This window comes from Scyliorhinus torazame, chromosome 1, assembly GCF_047496885.1.
Source record: "Scyliorhinus torazame isolate Kashiwa2021f chromosome 1, sScyTor2.1, whole genome shotgun sequence".
NCBI lineage: Eukaryota > Metazoa > Chordata > Chondrichthyes > Carcharhiniformes > Scyliorhinidae > Scyliorhinus > Scyliorhinus torazame.
In genome coordinates, this window is record NC_092707.1 from 275304885 (window position 1) to 275329477 (window position 24593).

The window sequence follows — 24593 nt, forward strand, 5'->3', positions numbered from 1 at the left end:
CCATAGAGTTCTAGAACGTTTATGGCACAGAATGAGGCCACTCAGCCCAGCGTGTCTACTACAGTCAAGAAACGAGCCACCCAGGTTAATCCCACTTTCTAGCATTTCTTTTGGAGCCCTGCAGGTTATGGCTCTTGAGGTTCATAGTCAGACATCTTACAAATGAGTTGAGGGTTTCTGCCTCTACCATTCTTTCAGGCAGTGAGTTTCAGACCCCTACAGCCCTCAGGGTGAACATTTCATTCTTTATCTTCCCTCTAATCTTTCTACCAATCACTTTAAATCTATACCCCTTAGTCACTAACCCCTCTGTTAAAGTAAATAGGCCCCTCCCCATCCACTCTATCCAGGTCCCTCATAACTTTGTACATCTCAATCAAATCTCCCATCAGCCTCCTCTGTTCCAAGGTGAACGACCCCAGCTTGTCCAATCTTTCCGCATAGCTGTGTCAGGTCCCTTCTGTGGATAGATTTAGAAACTATTAATCCAGGGGATCTCAATTCCATTATGTTGGAGGGTTAGCAGTGGTTATGAGGGGCTCCACTTCCACAAGTTTATCCTGGAAGTATAAGTGAAAGGCATATTTGAGTCTTGGCCTTGTTTGCAGGTGTTGCAGTTATCCTCCGCCTTAGTCGAAAATTAATGGTGTCAGATAATTTCATTTACAGAAAATGCACCATTTCAGTCCCAGTTCTGCTTGGTGATGACGATGGAGGCGTAACAGGGGCTCCATTCCCTTTAACATTGTTTCAATGCTGGTGACAAATGGACCTCATTTTCAAAGCACTTGTACTAACACCAGTAGTTATTTTGAACAAAACATCTCCATTTTTGAGCAAAAACCTGCAACTTTTATTCTGAAACCTTCATGGGCAGGGATAACTGGTTGCAGTCCAACCTCTGGAAATATTCAGCAATCAGGCAGCAGCTGTGGAGGGAGTGATGCAGTTGACGTTTCAGGTTGACGACCATTAATCAGAACTGGGAAAAGTTGGAGATACGACGGGCTTAAAACAAGTATGGAGGCAGGGAAAGTGAGCGAGGGAGGAGAAAACGGCAATAGGATGGAAAACAGGAGTGCATGAAAATATGAGACAGGAAATGGAAAGCAATGAAGGGTGAAAAAGGTAAACGAGAAAAATTAAAATCCTGTCTGAGAGAAGAGCAGAACTTCTTCAAGGTGGGAATCCCTCGAAGAGAAGTGGCAGCAGCTCAAGTGTCAATAGAAAATTAAAATACTGCAGATGCTGGACACCAAAATAAACAAAGAAAATGTCAGAAATACTTAAGAGGGTCTGACAGCATCTGTGGAGTGTATGTTTGACCATTTATCAGCCTCCATACTTGTATTCAATCTTCAACCTGTTGCACCTCCAACTTTTTCTCATTCTGATGAAAGGTCATCAACCTGAAATGTTGGGTGAGATTTACCCGCTGTTCATGCCAAACCAAGCTTCACCACAAAGTGCATATTTTAGATCCAAAGACAGCATTCACAAATTGATTTTTATTCTACTTTGACAGAATTTCACAGGATCTATTCGTATTGGATGTAATGATGAAGGTCCTTTGGTTAATTCTTCTGAAATGCTATCCCTACTGGTTTCCCATTATAACATTCGTTCACTAATTAAGTCTTGTGCCCTGTCCTCAACCACCTGGTGCATGACGACAGATTTGAAGTGTTGATCACTTCCTTTGTGAATAGGGTTGCGCTGCAACCAGTTGTCCCTGTCCATGAAAGTTTCAGAACAAAAGTGGTAGGTTTTGAGCTAAACCCACAGTGCGCCAAATTTGGTGCCGTGGTGAACACTTTTTGAAAGTGCCTACCTGTTATGGGGTGGCACCACTCATACATGCATTGTAACATCAATATGAGTGCAGCCTTAGAATGTTACATGATGAATTTTCAGTATCGTCTTGTCAAATTAAAAGTGGGGTCTATTTTTTTTAAGCTCCATGGAAACCCAATAACAGCTCTTTAACTCATGCTTTCGGGGCCAAGGGAATTGCTCCATGTGACTGCTGCTTATTTTCTCTCTGTTGTCAGCATTTCTTTCACCCTTTGCCTTGACAACCTTTCCCAGATCCTAAATTAACATACGGCGACTAGGAAATGACTGTCTGGCAGCATCATGTTATTGAACCCACACGTCTGTGCCATTGAGTGAGTCACAGGGAAGAAATTGGAGGCAAAGCCACTGGAATTTCATGTGCTGTCCATAATATCACCCATGTATCCCCTGCCCAATGAAATGAATGGAACTGAATATCGGGTGGAGGGTATATATAGAAGACAACTGATGCCCTACTGGCAGTTTTGTGTGCCCAGTCAAACCCATGTGTTCAAAAACAAAGAGTCAACTTTGCTGCCAGGATCTGTTGGGCTGGATGGGTAAGAGTTAGGTTGGCTTTAATAAAGAGAATGACTTTCTGACATGATTAACACAGTACATGCTGCACATCTCAGAGACCTGATACTGCAGCAATGCCGTGATTTATATCTTACTGTAGCTGCACGCATGAGAATGGGTCTTTTTATCCATATGAAATGCACACTAGCTTTGCGAATCATGATTTTCTTTCTCAGCTTGCTGCAGACTAATTTCTTTGGTTCTGGGTTTACAACTTTCCACTGTTGTTTGACTATCAGAGATCCATTCTAATTGTGTGCTTAGCCAATCATTAGTACCCTCACTGCTGGTGCTTCTTATGCAAATGAACCAGTAGGGTGGAGGGTCTGCCTGAATGCGCTTCATATTCCCTTTTCATGCCCAGGGTCTAAGCATGAACAAGGTGCAAGGGTTGGTTCAGTGCTTTCCCTTCCGAATCCTGGTATTCCACTGATTGCTTTTTTTTTGCTGTTGCATTTGTTCCACTGTACATGTGTCTTCAGTTTGTACGTTCGTTGATAAGGGCGTGTACATCAGGCATCGATATGTGGCTAATGTATGACAAGTACCGAAATATTATTCTGAAATTCAGCCAATATTTCAAAACGTTTCAACATAATATTGGTAGATTGGGTCCAAAATAATAAACAAGCAGCATCATGACCTGGATTTCTGAGACCCGCCGCAGGTTGATGGACTTCTGGCGGGCCCTGCCACATCCCACACAGCGACCATGGCGGGACTGGAAAATCCCGGCTCATGTCTCTGATCTTACAGCTTGACAAGCAATTTTGATACTATTATCCACCTGGTTCATGAGATCAAATACCAGCATTATTTTTAAATGATAAAGAGGACAGAGTTACATTTTCAGAGTTAAATCATCCTAAATTATTCTCAAAAGGCGACAGTCTAATTTCTGTCATGTGATGTCCATGCTTAACTTGGCAGTCTTTTTTTTCTGTCTGCTAATGTTAGTGTTTTACGTCTTGTTCTGTGTAATGGTCCTAAGTTTAATTAAATCCATGGGAATAATAATGGAAATAATCATTCCTATGCGAACTGTTGTGCACTGAAAAATGTAATATGTGTTTGGCGCAGACTTGGCCACATTTTCTCAGAACAATATGATATATCGGTATCAATTTCCTAAAATATCCACCTGCCTGATGCAGTTAGAACTTTGAATGTAAGATATCCCGCTTTGCTTCGTAGTTTCACTAGTTACCTTACGATCATCTGTTCTACCTGTGCAGACTCAAGTCAAGTGATGCTTACAAGAAGGCCTGGGGAAATAACCAAGATGGGGTCGTGGCCAGTCAGCCTGCTCGCGTGATGGACGAACGTGAGCAGATGGCTATCAGTGGGGGATTTATTCGCAGGTGAGATGAGCCATTTAAACCCAAAATTCGCAAGTCGAATGATGTGCTATTAATTGGACATTCCTACAGCCCTAAGTCATGAAGGGGCAAACTTATCCATGAAAGGGGGCTGTGACATTTTGCCAATAGGAAGGGCTCACAGTTCTCCACAGTGATCAGAAAGTTTAGAACTCAGTGGGTGGAATTTAATATAACTTACCTGGGTCCAGTCCACTGCATGATTGGAGAACCAGTGAGAGACCCTCATTACTTCTGAGGGGGTGGTTCGACCAGAGTAAATGCTTTTCAGGGCACTTAACTAGCCAGCATCGGCCTTCCCTGGGATTCAGGACACCATGGGCGGATGCCCACCGAGAGCTGCCAGCCCACCAGGGGCAATGTCTGCTGCTGGTATTGCTCCACAATCACCAGAGTGCATATTGGGATATACTGACAGTCTGGAGAAAGGTACGTGTTATAACATGCCCGCTTACCATTGGCTGGGGACTAATGACAATCCCACAATCCTGTGGGAGTATGAGCTTCCCCAATGAGGGGGGCGGAGAAATCATTAGCAGACTCCCTGTATAAATAACACTGGCCAGTTTGGAACCAGCCAGGAAGGAGTGAGCAGCAAGCGAAGTTGGTGCTGCTGTTGTATATATATGTTATTGTAAATAAATGTTATTTCTTTGTATCCTTAAAACTCCTGCTGGATTCTTCATGGCCCTCACAAAACTGGCGACGAGGGTTAAAGTGAATAGCTGTCTCCACTGCTGAAGCCACCTCCCTGGATTTTTGTTGGATACAGATTGGAAGTTGTTTATCTATTACACCATGACTCTGTATGGAAGTTTGGATGTTTTTGATGCTGCGCTGGAAAGCTGGAACCAGTACACACAACGGATGCGTTACTATTTCCGGGCAAACAACATCACCAAAAACGAGCGCCAGGTGGTCATATTGCTCACCGCCTGCGGCCCGCATACGTTTGGGGTGATTTAGGAGTCTTGCGTACCCAGCTGCGCCGGACACCAAAACGTTTGATGAACTTGTGAACTTAGTGGGGCAACATTTTAACCCAACCCCGTACACGATAGTCCAACGTAACCGGTTTAATACCGCTGAGAGGACCCCAGGAGAATCCCTTGCCGACTTTCTATCCAGGCCACGCAGGATTGCGGAGTACTGTGACTATGGTGAGACCTTGTCAGAAATGTTACGCCACCGTTTGGTTTGCGGTATTAACAATGCGGCCACCCAGAGAAAGATGTTAGCTGAGCCAACATTGACTTTTCAACAGGCCATTCAAATAGTATTGTCCCGAGAGAGCGCAGAACGAGGAGTGCAGGAGCTACAGGGAATGGAGATGCATGCCTTGGGGCGCAACCCCTTCCGTCCGAAAACATCCCCCCCGCACCCCTGTGGTACCTTGGGCAAGGCGACGTCCGGATCGACGCCAATGGCCGTCGGACATTCCTCCCCGAAGGGAGCTGTCTCCAGAACCAATGGATGAGGAGCCATGTCCGTGTCAGACTTGTAGGCGCCGATCCCCGTCGCGGACGCCGGTCCTGGGGGCGCCAGAGGCCCCGCCGTTCCGACCAAAAATGGGGCCAGCCCAGGGGCCATACCTTCCATGTGGATGAACCTGCGGCGACTACTCCTGAGGTCGTGGAGACGGAGGACGACTGCCTGCAGCTGCATTGTGTGGCAGCTCCCCGTGTGGCCCCCATTAAGGTGACAGTACGGGTCAATGGTCACCCGCTTGAGATGGAGTTGGACACTGGCGTAGTGATCGCCCAGAGGACATTCGACCACATAAAGCAGGGTATACAGCCCCTTACATTAACCGACACACAGGCCAGGTTGGCCACCTACACGGGGCAACCATTGGACATTGCAGGAACTACGAAGACCCCTGTTGTTTATGGACGCCAGGAGGGACGTTTCCCACTTATCGTGGTGCGCGGCCATGGGCCCAGCCTGTTGGGTCGGGACTGGTTGCGTCATTTGCGGTTGCAGTGGTAGCCCATCCTCCAAACAGTTTCTGGAGGTTGACTGAGGTGCTAGGACGATACCCAGATGTATTCCAGCCCGGTTTTGGGAAAATAAAAGGGGCCGTAGTCGAACCAGGAGCCACGGCGCGCTATTTCCGGGCGCGCCCATTGCCTTACGCCTTGCTCGAGAAGGTAGAAGGGGAGCTCACTCATTTGGAGACTTTGGGTATTATCAAGCCCATCCGTTTCGCTGATTGGGCAGCACCAATTGTACCTGCAATGAAGCCAGATGCCACAGTTCGCTTGTGTGGCGACTATAAGCTTACAGTGAATACGGCTTCCCGACTCGACCGATATCCAATGCCTCGCATAGAGGATCTCTACGCGAAGCTTGCAGGCGGACTCTCGTTCACAAAATTAGATATGAGTCACGCCTACCTACAGTTGGAGCTGGACCCTGCCTCCCGACCATATGTTATGATTAATACACACCGGGGCCTGTATGAATATACACGTTTGCCCTTTGGAGTATCCGCAGCCTGCGCTATTTTTCAACGCGTTATGGAAGGCATTTTGAGAGGTTTACCGCTTGTCGCTGTCTACTTAGATGACGTTTTGATCACAGGGACGTCGGAGCAGGAACATTTGGAATATCTGGAGGCTGTCCTTAGACGCTTTTCGGTGGCTGGAGTCAATTTACATCGTAAAAAGTGCGTCTTTCAGGCGAAGGAAGTAGTCTACCTGGGTTATCGGGTGGACCGCGCAGATTTGCTCCCCATCGCAGAGAAGGTGCGCGCAATTCAACAGGCCCCCGCCCCGACTTACACTTCGCATCTTGTTCTTTTCTCGGCCTCGTAAACTATTACGGGAAGCTCCTCCCCAATCTGGCAACTACGCTGGCCCCGTTGCACCTTCTGCTAAAGAAAAATCACACCTGGGTTTGGGGTCAGCCGCAAGAAACCGCTTTCCGGCGGGTAAAACAACAATTGTCGTTGTCTGGGTTACTAACCCACTATGATCCTGGAAAGCCTTTGCTCGTCACATGTGATGCATCCCCGTATGGTGTTGGGGCCGTCCTGTCCCACAAGATGGAGAACGGGGCCGAGCGACCGATAGCTTTCGCCTCCCGCACATTGACTGCAGCAGAAAAAAAGTACACGCAGATTGAGAAGGAGGGCCTGGCAGTGGTCTTTGCGGTGAAATGTTTCCACCAGTACATGTATGGCTGCCACTTCACTATCGTGACTGATCATAAGCCTCTGCTGGGACCTTTCAGAGAGGATACGCCGATACCGCCCATTGCTTCCGCACGGATCCAGCGCTGGGCTTTGTTGCTCACTGCATACGAGTATTTTCTGGAGCACGAACCAGGAACGCAGATAGCGAATGCCGACGCTCTGAGCCGATTGCCTTTATCGACCGGCCCAATGTCGACCCTCACGACCGGTGCAACCCTAAATTTTCTGGACACCTTGCCTGTCACGGCATCACAGATCTGTGAGTGGACCCAGACGGAGCCAGTCCTGTCAAAGGTTCGGCACATAGTCCTGTATGGTGGGCAGCATAGACAACTCCCAGGCGAGTTGGGGCAGCACGGTAGCCTTGTGGATAGCACAATTGCTTCACAGCTCCAGGGTCCCAGGTTCGATTCCGGCTTGGGTCACTGTCTGTGCGGAGTCTGCACATCCTCCCCGTGTGTGCGTGGGTTTCCTCCGGGTGCTCCGGTTTCCTCCCACAGTCCAAAGATGTGCAGGTTAGGTGGATTGGCCATGATAAATTGCCCTTAGTGTCCAAAATTGCCCTTAGTGTTGGGTGGGGTTACTGGGTTATGGGGCTAGGGTGGTGGTGTTGACCTTGGGTAGGGTGCTCTTTCCAAGAGCCGGTGCAGACTCGATGGGCTGAATGGCCTCCTTCTGCACTGTAAATTCTATGAAATTAGAGTTGTGGGCATTTTCCTCCAAGCTATCAGAATCCAGCGTGGTAGACGGCATCCTCTTGTGGGGGACGCGTGTGATTGTCCCAGAAAAAGGCCAGGAGCTGATACTAAGAGACTTGCACAATGGGCATCCAGGTGTGACCAAAATGAAAATGTTGGCCCGGATTATGTCTGGTGGCCAGGCCTTGACACTGACATTGAGAAGGTGGCCCAAAACTGCTCCATTTGCCAGGAGCATCAGAAGCTTCCACCCCTACATCACTGGGAATGGCCAGGGCGGCCTTGGGCATGCTTGCATGTGGATTTCGCCGGCCCTTTTCAAGGATCCATGTTCCTTCTATTAATCGATGCCCAGTCTAAATGGCTAGAGGCATAAGATGGTAGGCACAACGTCCTGCGCAACAATTGTGAAGATGCGTTTGTCTTTCAGTACGCATGGCCTCCCCGAGGTGCTGGTCATGGATAACGGCACTCCATTCACAAGTGAGGAGTTTGCGAGGTTCATGAAGATGAACGGCATACGCCATATCCGCACTGCCCCTTACCACCAGGCTTCAAATGGGTTGGCAGAGATTGCAGTGCAGTCATTCAAATGAGGCCTAAAGAAGCAGTCTTCCGGATCAATGGACACGAGACTGGCTCGCTTTTTGTTTTCGTATTGGACCACCCCCATGCGGTGACTGGGGTAGCTCCCGCAGAACTCCCAATGGGTCGGAGACTTCGCACCCACCTTAGCGTGGTTTTGCCGGACATTGCCGCAAAATTACGCCGCACACAAGAACGGCAGGGACATGGTTTTTCTCTGCATCGGCCAATTCGGCAGTTTGTGCCCAGTGACCCAGTGTTCGTTCGGAATTTTGCTGGTGGTGCCCAATGGGTTCCTGGTGTAATCTTTCGCCAAACGGGCCCTATCACTTACCAGGTGCAAGCCCAGGGTCGTCTCCAGTGCAAACATGTAGACCACGTTCGGTCCAGAAGACTATCCCTTCCAAAGATTCCCCGCCCCCAGAGCTCATTTCTACAGCCGCAGAGACCAGAGACAAGGGAAGGTAGTCCTCACAATCTTCCTCTGGTGCCTCACTGAAAGCCTGCGCAGGTCGTTACAGAACCGCGTGGAGATAGAGACGCCGAGATGACGGAGGCAGCAGACTCTGACTCCGAGATGGAGAAACAGGACGCTTCAGAGGGGGAATCCTCGGGCCCACGGGCCGTGGATGTACAACCGTTACGCCGTTCATCACGGAAGCGCCGGTCTCCATCTCGTTACACGCTGCCTGATCCAGCGCTGCGTGCAAATGGTGTCCGGCCTGCGACAAAACGAGTCCGAAGCCCTCCTTCGCCAGGGTCTTTGGTGGATTACTTGGACTTTGGGGGGAGGGATGGTATAACCTGCCTGCCTACCATTGGCTGGGGACTAATGACAATCCTGTGGGAGTATGAGCTTCCCCAATGAGGGGGGCGGATAAATCATTAGCAGACTCCCTGTATAAATAAAGCTGGCCAGTTTGGAACCAGCCAGGAAGGAGTGTGCAGCAAGCGAAGTTGCTGCTGCTGTTGTAGAAATATGTTATTGTAAATAAATGTTATTTCTTTGTATCCTTAAAACTCGTGCTGGATTCTTCGTGGCCCTCACAAAAGTATGGAGAGATTTTCTTATGAGAAGAGGTTGTGTAGGTTGGGACTTTACTCATTGGAGTTTAGAAGAATGAAAGGTGACCCTATTGAGACATATAGGATTCTCAGGGGGCTTGACAGGGTAGATGATGAAAGGTTGCTTCACCTTGTGGGAGAATCTAGGGCCAGAAGGCATAATCTCAGAGTTAGGGGCTGCCCATTTAAGACCGCGATGAGGAGAAATTTCTTCTCTCAGAGGGCAGTGAATCTGTGAAATTCTTTACCGCAGAGCGCTGTGGAGGCTGGGTCATTAAGTATGTTTCAGGGAAGGGTGGCGTGGGGGCACCAACCAGGATACAGGGCAGGCAAGGCAGAGGAGCCAAGGAAGGGCAAGGAAGCTCAGGGGTGCGATCACAACAAAGGCAACAAGGTACTCCCAGGTAACAACAAACTATCCCCTGGTATTTTTAATACCAGAAGGCAACATGTATCCAGTTAATATGGCATAGTTGTGGTAACTGATCACAGGGGCCCAAAGTGATGGCCCCCGCATCCATATACTTGTCACCTTTGTATACATACTTGTTTATATTCCTAATTTTTTCTATTCTTTTTGCCTCCTATACCCACTCTGTAAATTTTGCTTTATTACTGGGTGATGTTCCTTACAATCTTATTATAAATGCAAAACCAATAAAAAATACTTTTTTTTTAAAAAAGGATGTTCAAGGTCGAGGTAGACAGGTTTTTAATCAATAAGGGAATCAAGGGTTATATACTGGGAAACTGAGGATTATCAGATCAGGCATGATCTAATTGAATGGCAGAGCATATTCAATAGGCTAAGTGGCCTACTTCTGCCATTACATCTTATGAATCCCTGTACTCGGGTGAATGAGGGTGGAGAAGGGAGATGTGGGGATAGGGAATCAGAGGCAAGGGCAGGAGAGATGAGAGGTGGCTTTCAGTGGCAACCCACCTTCCCAATACTGGGTCTTTTGATCTGATACTAAGTGCCTTCAAAAGCAGGACTCCCCCTTATTGGCTGCAAGCAAACCTGATGGGGTTTGTGGAATGCCTAAGAGATGTTTTTTTGGAGCAGCTTGTGACAGAGCCCACTAGGGAACAAGCAATTCTGGATTTGGTGATGTGTAATGAGGCAGACTTGATCAGGGAATTTAAGCTGAAGGAACCCTTAGGGAGCAGTGACCACAATATGATAGAATTTACCCTGCAGTTTGAGAGAGACAAGCTACAATCAGATGTAACGGTATTACAATTAAATAAAGGTAACTACAAAGACATGAGGGAGGAGCTGGCCAGAGTTAATTGGAAAAGGAGCCTAGCAGGGAAGACAGTGGAGCAGCAATGGCAGGAATTTTGGGGGTTATTAGGGAGGCACAACAGAAATTCATCCAAGGAGGAGAAAACATGCTAAGGGGAGGACAAGGCATCCATGGCTGACGAGGGATGTGAAGGACAGCATAAAGGCTAAAGAAAAAGAATAAAAAATGGCGAGGATTAGTGGGAAGCCAGAGGATTGGGAAGCCTTTAAAAGCGAGCAGAGGACAACTAAAAAAGTAATAAGGGGGGAGAAGATGAAGTATGAGTGCAAGCCAGCTAGTAATATAAAGGAAGATAGGAAGAGCTTTTTTCAATATATGAAAGGTAAGAGAAAGGCAAAAATAGACATTGGACCACTGGAAAATGTGGCTGGAGAAGTAATAATAGGAAACAAAGAAATGGCAGAGGAACTGAATAGTTACTTTGCATCAGTCTTCACGGTGGAAGATACCAGTGGGATGCCAGAGCTCCAGGAGACAGAGGTGAGTGCAGTGACCATTACTAAGGAGAAGGTTCTGGGGAAACTGAAAGGTCTGAAGGTGGATAAGTCACCTGGACCGAATGGACTACAGCCCAGGGTTCTAAAAGAGATAGCTGAGGAGATTGTGGAGACATTGGTGGTGATCTTTCAGGAATCACTGGAGGCAGGAAGGGTCCCAGAGGACTGGAAAGTGGCTAATGTAACACCACTGTTTAAGAAGGGAGGGAAGCAGAAGACAGGAAATTATAGACCGGTTAGCCTGACTTTGGTCATTGGTAAGATTTTAGAGGCCACTATTAAAGATGAGATCGCGGAGTACTTGGAAATGCATGATAAAATAGGACTGAGTCAACACAGCTTCGTCAAGGGGAGGTCATGTCTGACAAATCTGATAAGAGTTCTTTGAGGAAGCAACAAAGAAGTTAGACAAAGGAGAACCATGTGATTTATTTAGATTTCCAGAAGGCCTTTGACAAGGTGCCGCATAGGAGAGTATTAAATAAGTTAAGAGCCCATGGTGTTAAGGGGAAGATCCTGGCATGGATAGAGGATTGGTTGACTGGCAGAAGGCAGAGAGTGGGGGAAAAGGGGTCATTTTCAATATGGCAGCCGGTGACAATTGGTGTACCTCAGGGGTCAGTGCTGAAACCACAACTTTTCACAATATACATTAATGATCTGGAGGAAGGAACTGAAGGCACTGTTGCTAAGTTTGCAGATGATACAAAGATCTGTAGAGGGTCAGGTAGTATTGTGGAGGCAGGCGGGCTGCAGAAGGACTTGGACAGGCTAGTGGGCAATGAAGCGGCAGATGGAATACAATGTGGAAAAGTGTGAGGTTTGCACTTTGGAAGAAGAAATGGAGATAGACGATTTTCTAAATGGGAAGATGCTTAGGAAATCAGAAGCGCAAAGGGACTTGGGAGTCCTTGCTCAAGATTCTCTTAAGGTTAGCGTGCAGGTTCAGTCAGCAGTTAGGAAGGCAAATGCAATGTTAGCATTCATGTCGAGAGAGCGAGAATACAAGACCAGGGATATACTTCTGAGGCTCTATAAGGCTCTGGTCAGACCCTGTTTGGAATATTGTGAGCAGTTTTGGGCCCCGTACCTAAGGAAGGATGTGCTGGCCTTGGAAAGGGTCCAGAGGAGGTTCACAAGAATGATCCCTAGAATGAGGAGTTTGTTGTATGAGGAACGGTTTAGGACTCTGGGTCTGTACTCTTTGGATTTTAGAAGGATGAGGGGGGATATTATTGAAACTTACAGGATATTTCGTGGCCTGGACAGAGTGGACATGGAGAGGATGTTTCCACTTGTAGGAAAAACTAGAAGCAGAGGACACAATCTCAGACTAAAGGGACGATCCTTTAAAACATAGATGAGGAGGAATTTCTTCAGCTAAAGGGTGGTAAATCTGTGGAACTCTTTGCCGCAGAAGGCTGTGGAGGCCAAATCACTGAGTGTCTTTAAGACAGAGATAGATAGGTTTTTGATCAATAAGGGAATCAGGGGCTATGGGGAGAAGGCAGGAGAATGGGGATGAGAAAAATATCAGCTATGATTGAATGGCAGAGCAGACTCGATGGACCGAGTTGCCTAATTCTGCTCCTATGTCTTATGATCTTATCTATAAAACTGAAGTTCCTCATCCCTGGAAGCTCTCTCATGAATCTTTTTTGCACCCTCTCTAAAGCCTAACGTGTGGTGCAGAGGACTAAACGTTAAACCAGTGACTTTTACAGATTTCACATAACCTTCTGGTTTATACTGTATGCCCCTATTGATAAAACCCAGGATGCCATATGCTTTATTAATCTCTCTCTCAATCTGCCACCTCCAATTATTTATGCATATATATACCCAGATCCCTCTACTCCTGCACCCCCTTTAGAATTATACCCTTTATTTTATATTGTCTCTCCACATTCTTCCGACCAAAAGAAATCACTTCACACTTTACTGCATTAAATTTCATCTGTTACTTGACTACCAAGTCCATCAACGTGTCCTTGTGATTTTGTAGTTCTGCACTATCCTCATCAGAGTTAAATATGCCCCCTAGTTTTGTATCCTCTGCAGATTTAGAAATTGTTTCCGATACACCAAAGTCTCAGTAATTAATAACTATCAGGAAGACCAGGGGCAAGAGAAAAACAATCTCATTGTCACTGTTGAGATATATTTGTTATCTCCTTGTCGCATTTCCACACTATCAGATGTTTTTTACTGACATGTGCTATTGCAGATCTTGAAATTATACATGCAATTTTCACAATGATAGCAAAGCAATACAATGCAATTAGATATCATAGCCACTAAAATAGTTCGGGTTTACATATAAAAGGTATGAAAAACAGTACCAGTAGTCTGCTATGACCACAGCTGATACTACTCCTGAGCAAATCAGACCCCAGAGTGAAGTGTGTCTTGTTGATCATCAACCTTTTTTTGATTGTGAAAACTAGGAGGAAGAGCTACTGACCTCAAAATCACAGAACTCCAGGAACACCTTTAGAATTTTAAAAATTAAAAGATGCGCTAAAACAAAAAAAAACTTAATCACACAAGATAAATGTAACACAATTAAAACAGTCTTACAGAAAGAAAACGTAAAATGCATGCTTTGTCAAAAGCACACCATTCAACCACCTTTATGGCAAAAACCGTTGAAAGATTTTAACCTTAACAATCCAACGAATATTAACCAAGTCATGGAATTTTCACTTTGATAAAGGTACATCTCACGACTTCTCCGACACGTCCACTCTGATGTGGAATTCCAAGAGGAGGATCAAAAACATTCTGCTTCCTAAAACAAAGACTCTCCTGGCTTAATTCTGAGTTACTGCCTCTAATTCAAATATTTTACAGCTTCCCAGTATTCCACACATGGGAGCTGCTCTTCAGGACTTTTCTCCACCGTAACTCTACACGGTTAAGCTTCCCTTTCCCTTAATATCTTTTCCCTCCTTCATCTCAGGTTTCATTGCCCTTAAACACCTCTTTGAACTCAACCTCTCCAAATATAAAAATCTTTAATTTTTCTATTTACCTCTACTATTGGGTTAATAAAATTTAATGTATCTTCCTCTGTTTACTCATGGGACCCCCTAGAAGATGCAAATGTCCCTTGTCACCTCTGAACTCCCTTTTGAAATTCAGCAGCTGAAAAGCCAATTTCCCCACTTATCTCACAATGCAAATTTCAGATCCAACCTATTTAGTTATAACTCAAACTCACCATAACCTCTCCTTATGAATATCCACCTTTAACCTTTCATTTCTTAGTCCTCATAGGCAATAAATCCTCCTGCTGCTCAATTAACCCTGGTCGCTCTCTCTCACATGCAGCAATTTTCGTTAACTACACATAAAACATAATCACCAAAATCTAATAATATACATCTCTCATTGCAGTTTAGAAGTTATATAACAGTGCTTTTAAAATGCGCAGGGAGAAACAGTGGGTGGTATTTTCTGGCCCCTCCTTCTGGTGGGAATCTCCGATCCCATCAGAGTCAATGGAGATTTAAATGGCTTGCTGCAGCTGCCACAGGGAACCTGCCACTGCAGAGTGAGAAAATCACAGCCAGATTGGTTAACATGTTGTAGATATAACAGAGGTACAGGCTGATTACAATGAAAGCTGAAAGGGGAAAATCATATCAGTGCAGCAGGTAAACCCCAGATGTTTCTGTTATTTTACGATTTTGATCTTTTAAACATATTCTCTTGTTTTTTATCTTGAACGTGGTACATGGGGTGGATTTTGCAGTTGTTGGGGGTGATGTGGTGGGGGTGGTGCATCGCTCAATCCCTCCCCCCATTAGACAATTTAATTGTCAATTTTAAAAAGACCATCTGGCTGAGATAAACATGGCAGGGGTGACGGAACAAGGGGAGAGTGAGTCTTGCGCCCCTCGGTGGGCGGAAATCCTGTCCTCAAGAGCTGCCAGCCAATTTGATTGGTCAGCAGCTCGAGCAGTCCCAGCAACACCAGAACTCAATAATGGGCACTGCCAGAACTGCAATCAGACCCACGATGAAGAGGGCAACAGATCCCCAAACACCACTTGAAAATGCCTAAACAAAGGCTGCATGCAGTTTAATGTCATTCAGTTTGGCTAAATAGAAACCGTTGTTTTTTTTTAAGGGGCAATTTAGTGTGGCCAATCCACCACTTTGGGTTGTGGGGGTGAGACTCATGCAGACAAGGGGAGAATGTGCAAACTCCACACAGACAGTGACCCGGGGCCTGGATCGTACCCGGGTCCTCAACGGCTTGAGACAGCAATGCTGACCACTGCACCACCATGCTGCCCTCAGTAGAAACCATTAAAAATTTGCCAAATAGGCAGATATCGGATGTCTCTAACCAATTTTAAAAGAGGATGTAAGCTTTTTAATACAATTCCTCTGCTGTATATTCCAACCTGTGAGGTAATCTTGTGAAGCAATGAGTAGCGGCCCTTCTTCTGAACCAGAAGCTCTGGGTTTGAGTCCCACCCCAGGGCTTGGTGGCCCAGGAGATGTGTTCATAACATGATCAAAAGGGTTGAGTATGTCAACCTGCAAATCTTTCCAAACACATCAGTGGCTGGAAGCAAGAGCAGGAGAGACTCTTGGTCAACCACGCAGGATGTGGGAGTGGCGCCTTTCAAGCTATTGGCCCCTGATGACAGACTAGCAAACTGTTCAAGGAATTAGTAGCTATGAAAACAGACAAAGTCTGGTTTAGTGACCACTAGGTGCAGGAAGAGAATTGGAATTGACGAATAGCCCAACTTAAAACATATGAACAAAATAGTATATTTTAAAGAAATTCTCTTCTGATGCAGGGTAACCAATGACGCCCGAGAAAATGAGATGGATGACAATTTAGAGCAAGTTGGTGGTATCATTGGCAATCTTCGCCACATGGCCCTTGATATGGGCAATGAGATTGATACACAGAACCGCCAGGTTGACAGGATTATGGAGAAGGTAAGATTATTAGCATATCAATTTATAAAAGTTCTTTGGGATGAATATTGAATTCTTTGTAACTTGAATTGACTATTCCTGAACTATTGATGTTCTTAAGTTTAAAATGTACTTTGGCTTATTCATGAAAACGTTTTCTGATAAATCTTGTTCTGTATTAGATTTAAAATTTGAAAACTCATACCACCCTATTGTAAGTAACATTTAGAAAGATCATGGCTGATCGACAGGGGAGGGGGGGTAGGATCTCCCCCGACCAGGCTGGTTACTTGGAATGTACGTGGGCTGAATGGGCTGGTCAAAAGAGCCCGTGTGTTCGCACACTTGAGACAACTGAAGGCGGACATGGCCATGTTGCAAGAGATGCACTTGAAGCTGGGAGACCAAGTTAGACTGAAGAAGGGATGGGTCGGACAGGTGTTCCATTCGGGATGGAAATTTAAAACAAGGGGGGAGTGGCAATCATGGTTAATAAAAAGGTGGCATTCGAGGTGGGAAAGATAGAGGCAGACCCAGGGGGTAGATTTATTATGGTTAGCGGGAAGCTGGAGGGAATGGCAGTGGTGTTGGTCAGTATATACGCCCCAAACTGGGATGATGTCGCATTTGTCAGGAGAGTGCTGGGAAAGATTCCGGACCTCGATTCGCACCGGCTGATTAAGGGGGGGATTTAATACGGTTCTGGATCCAAGACTAGACCGGTCGGGAAAAGTATCAGCAATGGTGAAAGAACTGCGGGGGCTTCTGGAGCGTATTGGGGGTGGATCCGTGGAGATTTGGGAGGCCAAGGAGCAAGGAGTATTCATTCTACCCTCATGTGCACAAGGTATATTCCAGGATAGACTTCTTCGTACTTGACAAAATGCTGTTAGCGGGGGTGGAGGACACTGAGTATTCGGCAATCGTGGCGTCGGACCACGCTCCACACTGGATAGTCCTACGGGTAAGCACAGGAAAGACCCAGTGTCCACAGTGGAGGTTAGATGTCGGGCTGTTAGCGGAGGATGAGATTTGTGAGCAGGTGAGGGAGGCCATTCGGGGGTACATAAAGAGCAATGACACGGGAGAGACCGTGGCAGGGGTGGTTTGGGAAGGATTGAAGGCAGTTATCAGAGGGGAATTTATTTCGATTCGGGCCCACAGGGAGAAGATTGAACGAGCTTAGTTGGACAGGCTGGTAGGGGAAATCTTACAGGTGGACAGGAGATATGCAGAGTCTCTGGATGAGAAGCTCCTGAAGGAGCGTCAGAGACTCCAAATGGAATTTGGGCTCCTGCCCACAGGTAAGGCAGAAGGGCAGCTGAGGAGGGTGAAAGGGGCAATATACGAATATGGGGAGAAAGCCAGTAGGGTGTTAGCACATCAACTGAGGAAGCAGGAAGCGTCGAGAGAAATTGGGAAAGTAAACGATATGAGGGGGAAGGTGGTGGTGGACCCGGGGCGGTAAATGATGTGTTTCGCGAATTCTATAGTCGACTCTATGAATCGAAACCCCCAGCCGGGGAGGAGGGAATGAAGCAATTTTTGGAGAGGCTAGAATTCCCGAAGGTAGATGAGAGGCTGGTGGAAGGCCTGGGGGGCTCAATTGGGCTCGGGGAGGTGATAGACGGATTGGGGGCGATGCAATCGGGTAAGGCCCTGGGACCTGATGGATACACAGTGGAGTTTTTCAAAACGTTTTCTGGGTTACTGGGGCCGCTCCTGGTTAAGGCCTTTAATGAGTCTAAGGAGGTGGGAGTGCTCCCCCCAACGCTATCACAGGCATCGATCTCTCTCATCTTGAAGCGGGACAAAGACCTGGAGGGCTGTAGATCGTACAAGCCAATTTCCCTTTTGAACCTAGATGCTAAATTGCTGGCAAAGAACTTGGCCACAGGTATGGAGGATTGTGTCCCGGAGCTTATTGGGGAGGACCAGGCGGGATTTGTGAAGGGCAGGCACCTGACGTCCAACATTAGACAGCTCCTGAATGTTATAATGATGCCAGCGGAGGGGCACGAGGTTGAGGTGGTAGTAGCAATGGATGCAGAAAAGGCCTTTGACCAGTTGGAGTGGAAGTATCTATGGGATATTTTAGGTGGGTTCAGGTTTGGGCCGGGATTTGTGGATTGGGTCCACTTGCTATACCAGGCTCCGGTGGCGAATGTAAGAACCAACCGAGTTCGGTCAGAATATTTTAGTCTCTGTGGGGGGACAAGACAAGGATGTCCGCTCTCCCCACTACAGTTTGCCCTGGCCATAGAACCCTTGGCAATGGCCATTAGGTCATCAAATGTTTGGCAGGGGATAGTTGGGGGGGTGGGGGGGGGGGGGGGGGGGGGGGGGGGGGGGGGGGTGGAGCACAGGGTTTCGCTCTAAGTGGACGATGTACTGCTTTATATCACAGACCTGTTGGGGGGGATGGCTGGAATTATGGAGATACTGGAAGAATTTGGGTGGTTTTCAGGCTACAAGTTAAATATGGGAAAGAGCGAGATGTTTGCGATTCAGGCACGGGGCAGGAAAGGAGACTGAGCGAGTTACCTTTTAAGGTGGTGGGGAGGAGCTTTAGGTATCTGGGGATTCAGGTGGTTAAGGATTGGGGGCAGCTCCACAAGTTAAATTTGGGTAAAGCGGTCGATCAGATGAAAAGGGATTTCCGCAGGTGGGACATGCTCCCGCTGACACTGGCGGGGAGGGTGCAGACGGTGAAGATGACGGTCCTCCCGAGATTGCTGGTTTTTTTTCAATGTTTCCCGATTTTTTTCCCCCGAAGGCCTTTTTTAGGAAAATGAATGCGGCGATCTCTGGTTTTGTGTGGTCTGGTTAAACCCCGAGGGTGAAGAGGGCACTCCTGGAATGGGGCCGCAGGGAGGGGGGGCTTGGCCCTCCCGAGTTTTATTAATTATTACTGGGCGGCCAACATATCGATGGTCAGGAAGTGGGTAGTGGGCGAGGGGTCAGTTTGGGAGCGAGTAGAGGTGGCATCCTGTAAGGGTGTGAGTTTGGAGTCATTATTGATGGCGCCCCTGCTGTTCTCGCCAGGTCGGTACTCCACATGCCCGGTGGTAGTGGCAGCCCTGAGGGTGTGGGGGCAATGGAGACCACATGAGTGTGGTCACCGATCTGTGACAACCACCGGTTTGTTCCGGGGGGGCTGGATGGGGGCTTTAGTAGGTGGCAGCGGGTAGGGATTGAGAGATTTAGGGATCTCTTCATTCAGGAAGGTTTCCCGAGCCTGGAGGCATTAGAGGAAGAGTTTGAGTTGCCGGGTGGGAACGGGTTTCGGTACCTACAGGTACGAGACTTTGTCCGGAGGCAGGTTCCAAGCTTTCCTCGCCTCCCTCTGAGGGGACTGCAGGATAAGGTGATGTCAAAATGGGGATTGGGGAGGGTCTCGGAGATATATAAGGAGTTGATGGAATGGGAAGGAGTCCCTATCGGGGAGGTGAAGAGGAAGTGGGAAGAGGAGCTGGGAGGAGAATTGGAAATTGAACTGTGGGAAAAGGCTTTGAAGAGAGTTAATTCACCCTCGTCTTGTGCCAGACTTAGCCTGATCCAGTTCAAGGTGGTTCATAGGGCCCACATGACGGTAGCCCGGTTGAGCAGGTTTTAGCAAATCTGCATATTCGAGCGAGACAGCTAGTTGCACTCTAATATGGAGTTCCCTGAGGTATCTGAGGCATCAGGACCTATCCCCTTCGCCTCTGAGTCATCGGGCAAGTGCCATTCAGCACTGGTCCCCACAAGCGGCACTCGTGGGTTTCTTCCAAGGGAGCGTAGGCCCCCAGGTGCATGCTCTTGGCTGCAGTGTGGTATCCTGCCACTGCTGGTGCCACCCAGGCGCTGCCAGCCTGGCACCTTGGCAGTGTCACCTGGGTGTCAGCCTGGAACTGCTAAGGTGCCCAGGTGGCACTGTGAGCTGGCAGGGGCGATGCCAGGGTGCATTGGGGCTGGGTTGGGGGGGTGATTGGGGATCACGATGGGGGCTTCGGAGATCAGGTCTCTCACCATACTGAGGAGTTCCGGCGAGCGGAGCTACTTGTGTAGAAAACGAGGCTATCATTCCCCACTGAGGTCCCTTATTTAATATGAGTGGCGTTGTATAGCCATATGTTTCTCCGTGCTACGAGCACTGGGCAACATGCGGCTAAATACGCTCGCTATGGGACTTTGTTCCCACTTAGTTGACTCGTGCCCCATCTTGGGAATAAAGGTGCTATTTCCATCATTTGCACTTCATGACAGAACTAGATAACTAGACCTCCTGATTCAACACCTATACTTAAGCAAGATTTATGAATACATAGGCATTGGATGAACAGAGAAGTTAAACTCTCTCCATTGATAACTTTCATGAAAAGTTTAATGCTCGCACAGAACAGGAAATCTGCACTGACCTGTTATCTGAAAAGGAAGCAGTAAACCCCTCCTCTAGACTTTTGTTATTTTTTCTACTAATCCTTGATGAACAGGCAACACTTAGACCGATCTCTGAAGTGAAAGGGAACACAGTACTCAATGGTTAAACCATGGGCAGTTTCCTGTCGAATGATGGGTTGTTTTGATCAGACTCATCCACGTGGAATAGTGATCAGAAACTCAAACAAACACATGAAAAAGTCCCTATCATTGTTAATGTTTCTGCTCCTAAGTTCCGGCTGCCTGGAGGAGGTAGTCCCTCTACTCCATGGTGTCTTGATCTCGTATAATGGCTCCAGAACTTACTTAACCCCACATTACTGGAGCAACTAAACCACACTTGTGGGTCTGTGCAAGTCAGGTTGTCAAGTCCAGTTGAATGTATTCTTGGCGATTTCATCACATGACCAAGCTGCCCTTACCCAGTCAAACAGCCTATATTCCCTTTCATCTCCAGTATTGCTGAAAAGAGAGACATATTGCTGAAGTTTTTCATCTTGCATTCATCAGGACAAATGCAAGAATGCCAAATTTTAAACGATCACATCAATTTACACTTCAGAAGAAAAGGCTGCTGATTGGTTGGCAAGTTAATTCTGATTGGCTGAGGGATTGTCATGGAGAAAGCATTGGGGAACTACATGCTCTCCATGCGCCCATTTAATTGGGCAGAACTTGCTGATCAATTCTAAATGTGCTAATAGCTACGCAACCAATTTAAGATAATCAATAAAGCAACGTGACTCATTTACATTTGCTAAAGGTCACATACATTCACACATAAAGACCCAATGTACGCAAAGAAAAGGAATATGTACAAGCCTCACGCCTTTGTTTGAATTACCCGGAAGGTTGAGGAACCTATAGTTTCCCTTTGCTTTCTCCATGGCGATGTCTCAGCCAACCAGAATCAACTTATCAGAATCAGGCAATAAATGCTGGCCTTGCCAGCGATGCCCACATCCCTTCAAATAATTTTTAAAATCTTGCCAACCAATCAGTAGCCTTTTCTCCTGTAGTGTAAATTGATATGGTCATTTGAAATTTGGCATTCTTGCATTTGTCCTGATGGATGCAAGGTGAAAGGCTTTGGCAACATGTCTCTTTTTTCAGCAATACTCAAGTTTTATGCTACCAAATGATCATTAGTCGAATGATAAATGAAACTTCCCATTTGTTAATGCTCCTATAACATTTCTCCCCAGCATTGCTCATGTCGGCGTCCAGAAGAATAATCTCTATTTTCCTGGAGGATTGGCAACCCTGTGTGTGCAGATGTTTCACTGTCTTTTGGCCTGCAGCATGGAACAGTGAAACATCTGCACACATTGCAAAAGGACAGATGCTATGTGCCACTGCTCAGTTTAAGCTACACAAGGCTGCCCCAGTGTACTGTGCCTCTGTGACTTACCGTTACATCAGCATTAGCAGCACTTATATCCTGTTAACTGAACATTTCCTATCCGACACTTACTTGGGAATCAGGTGTTTGCATAAAGCATTTGTTTCAGTGCAGACTTGATCGTCATATACTCTGTAGCATTGGCTCAATGGGAAAGATTGAGTAAATTGAATTGTTTGCTTTTATGAACATGCTCTGCTGACTCGGAAGAGTGCACTGTGGAAGGGCTAATATTGATTTTTTTTTTTTTAAATCGTGAGTGTCGGGTATATTCTGAATGGCTGTTTCTCCCGGCTGGGGAATCTATCACCGGGGGTGGGGGGGTACTCACTTGGAATTGTGAATCTTTGGAATTCTCTACCCTGGAGAGCTGCGGATGCTCAGTCATTGAGCAGTCATTGAGTATGTTCAAGACAGTGGTTAAGAATGCATTTTACTGAAGGAATTAAGGGATATGGGGGTAATGTGGGAAGGTGGAGTTGAATAGACGATTAGTCAGTTCTAATCTTATTGAATGGTGGAGCAGGCTTGAATGGCCAAATGGTCCAATCCAGCTCCAATTTCTTATGTTCTTATGTATCCTAATCGTATTTTGTGTCACTGGCTTGCAGTTTAATTATTCTTTATATCAGTATTTTGTCCCTGGGTGTTGTGTAGTTCATTTGCCTTTCCTCTGTTAAATTATCGTGTGCATTTGTTTATTCACTTTTAGGCCGAATCCAATAAAACCAGGATTGATGAAGCTAACCAACGTGCAACAAAGATGTTGGGAAGTGGCTAAGCCCTGCAGGAAAGTGCTGTACTCCCTGGCACTCTTCAGAAAGCAGCGTACAATTTGATTTTTTTGTGGTATTTACTGAATAGGTTTGCACACATGCACACGACAGACCCAGTGTAAAAGTTGCCCTGTGTAGCTTGTCATATTTTCAACCAGAATAATTGTAATTATTTATTTATAGTTAAATCTCTTTCCAAAGGATGTATATAGGGCTGGATTGGTGGTTTTAGCTCACTCGTGACATTGATAACTTATTTTCCATTTTATTTTTCATTATCAAAGTTTGCTTGGTAAAGTAGGAATGTGACAAAAGCTGGGGGGTTTTAAATGCAGGATGTACAGTATTGTCCTTGTGAACTGTGTCATTACACAAAGCTACTGCCATGTTCCTAAGGGTGTCGTGATGGTAAAATGCATCGTAAAAAAAAAAATGTTTTCTTATGTTCATTTCACAGAACCATTCTAACTTAACGTCAAGAAGTGTGGTGTATGTAACTGTAATCATCCTTGCACTGAGGTGATGTACTCGTACAATTATGCATGATATTAACTGTGAGACCTTCTGATAAAATGATCTTCACATGGCAGTAGTGCCCTGGCAAAGCATGCTCAGTATTGGGACACAGTTGATACTAGGTTATATCTGCAAGTCTACAGTAGTGCCACATTTTATGTTCTAGAAACAAAATTGTGAGCATGATGTAAAATAAGGATAAAGCTTTCACTAAATGAACAATTTCTGCAATGAGTATACGGTTAGCTCAAACTGAGAAAACTTGATACTGAATCAAAACATATTGGCAGTGGTTAGACATTCTATCCACAAGTCTTAGATGCTGCTAATGGTGTAATGGTGATTATACCTGGGGGAAAGATTGCACTCGTAGGGGAAAGTAGTTGTGTACATAGGCCTGAATATTTATGAAAGATATGTAGTTTTTATAAAGAAATTGTATTTTGTTTGTTATTACCCTTTGTGTTTTGTAAAGTTTCTTGTTGCTTTATGCATTTAGAGCTATGCACTGAAAATAGCTGGACTGTGCAGTTAATGAAATGACGAAACAAAAGTCACAAAACTGTTGAGATAAATGTTGTTATAGCATGTAATGCAGAATTCCTTCTGCCTCCTGTCAGTTTGTGAAGTGGTTGACGTTTTGTAGTTAGGCAAAATGATTAAAAATTACAAACCTTAAGCTATGCGCGTTTATTGCCCTGAAAACTTTCTGGAAAATTTATGACGCACATTGAGACAGTTTAATCTCTTTGATCCCATGGGGAGAAGAGTTCCTTTGTAAATCACATGTAACAAAACCAGAAATCTCATTATAAAAGGACATGTCTACTATTTTGCTATACTTAGCACACAATGGAAATCTCCCCATGTGATCTAAACTAGTTATTAAATCCAGTGATTGAACATTTTCCAATTCTTTTAAAGATTATCTGACATGTTGTCGAGATCCTTTGAGCTCCTTGCCAAAGAATTATCATATATCAGCAGATACCAATTTCCAACATCTTGAAAGATTATTTTAGAAATCTCTGGATAAGTCATGATTTAACACTCATGTAAATGTTCATGTAAGGATATTACTGTGCCACAGCTGGTAGTGAAGACTTCAATTTTGCTTCAGACTCCACATATTGGTGGTTGTCTTTTAAAATCCAATTTCAAATCAATAGCCAGTTGATGAATATACAAATGAGACTAGTTCAATGCCAGTGCATTAAAGTTATTGATTAATATTTGTTGTTAATGATAATGTGATGGCCTCCTGTTTGGGAAATTATTATATTGCTGACCTAGTTCTTTCTTGGTAAGCATGTTTTTAGCTGTTTACCTTGTAAAAGGGCAGCACGGTAGTACAGTGGTTAGCACAGTTGTTTCAGAGCGCCAGGGTC

The 24593-nt window shown here is 45.9% G+C and overlaps 1 protein-coding gene across 3 annotated transcripts in view; it reads left to right on the plus strand.

Moving 5' to 3' along the window:
• snap25a (synaptosome associated protein 25a) overlaps positions 1 to 23884 on the plus strand; it is a 286229-nt gene extending 262345 nt beyond the window's left edge. For all 3 annotated transcript variants that reach the window (XM_072506380.1, XM_072506372.1, XM_072506388.1), the window contains exons 6-8: positions 3651 to 3776; positions 15966 to 16110; positions 22626 to 23884. In XM_072506380.1, the coding sequence (XP_072362481.1) occupies positions 3651 to 3776; positions 15966 to 16110; positions 22626 to 22694 (340 nt within the window). In that variant the 3' untranslated portion in view covers positions 22695 to 23884. The remainder of the gene's footprint in view (positions 1 to 3650; positions 3777 to 15965; positions 16111 to 22625) is intronic.
• The last annotated feature ends 709 nt before the right edge of the window (positions 23885 to 24593 follow it).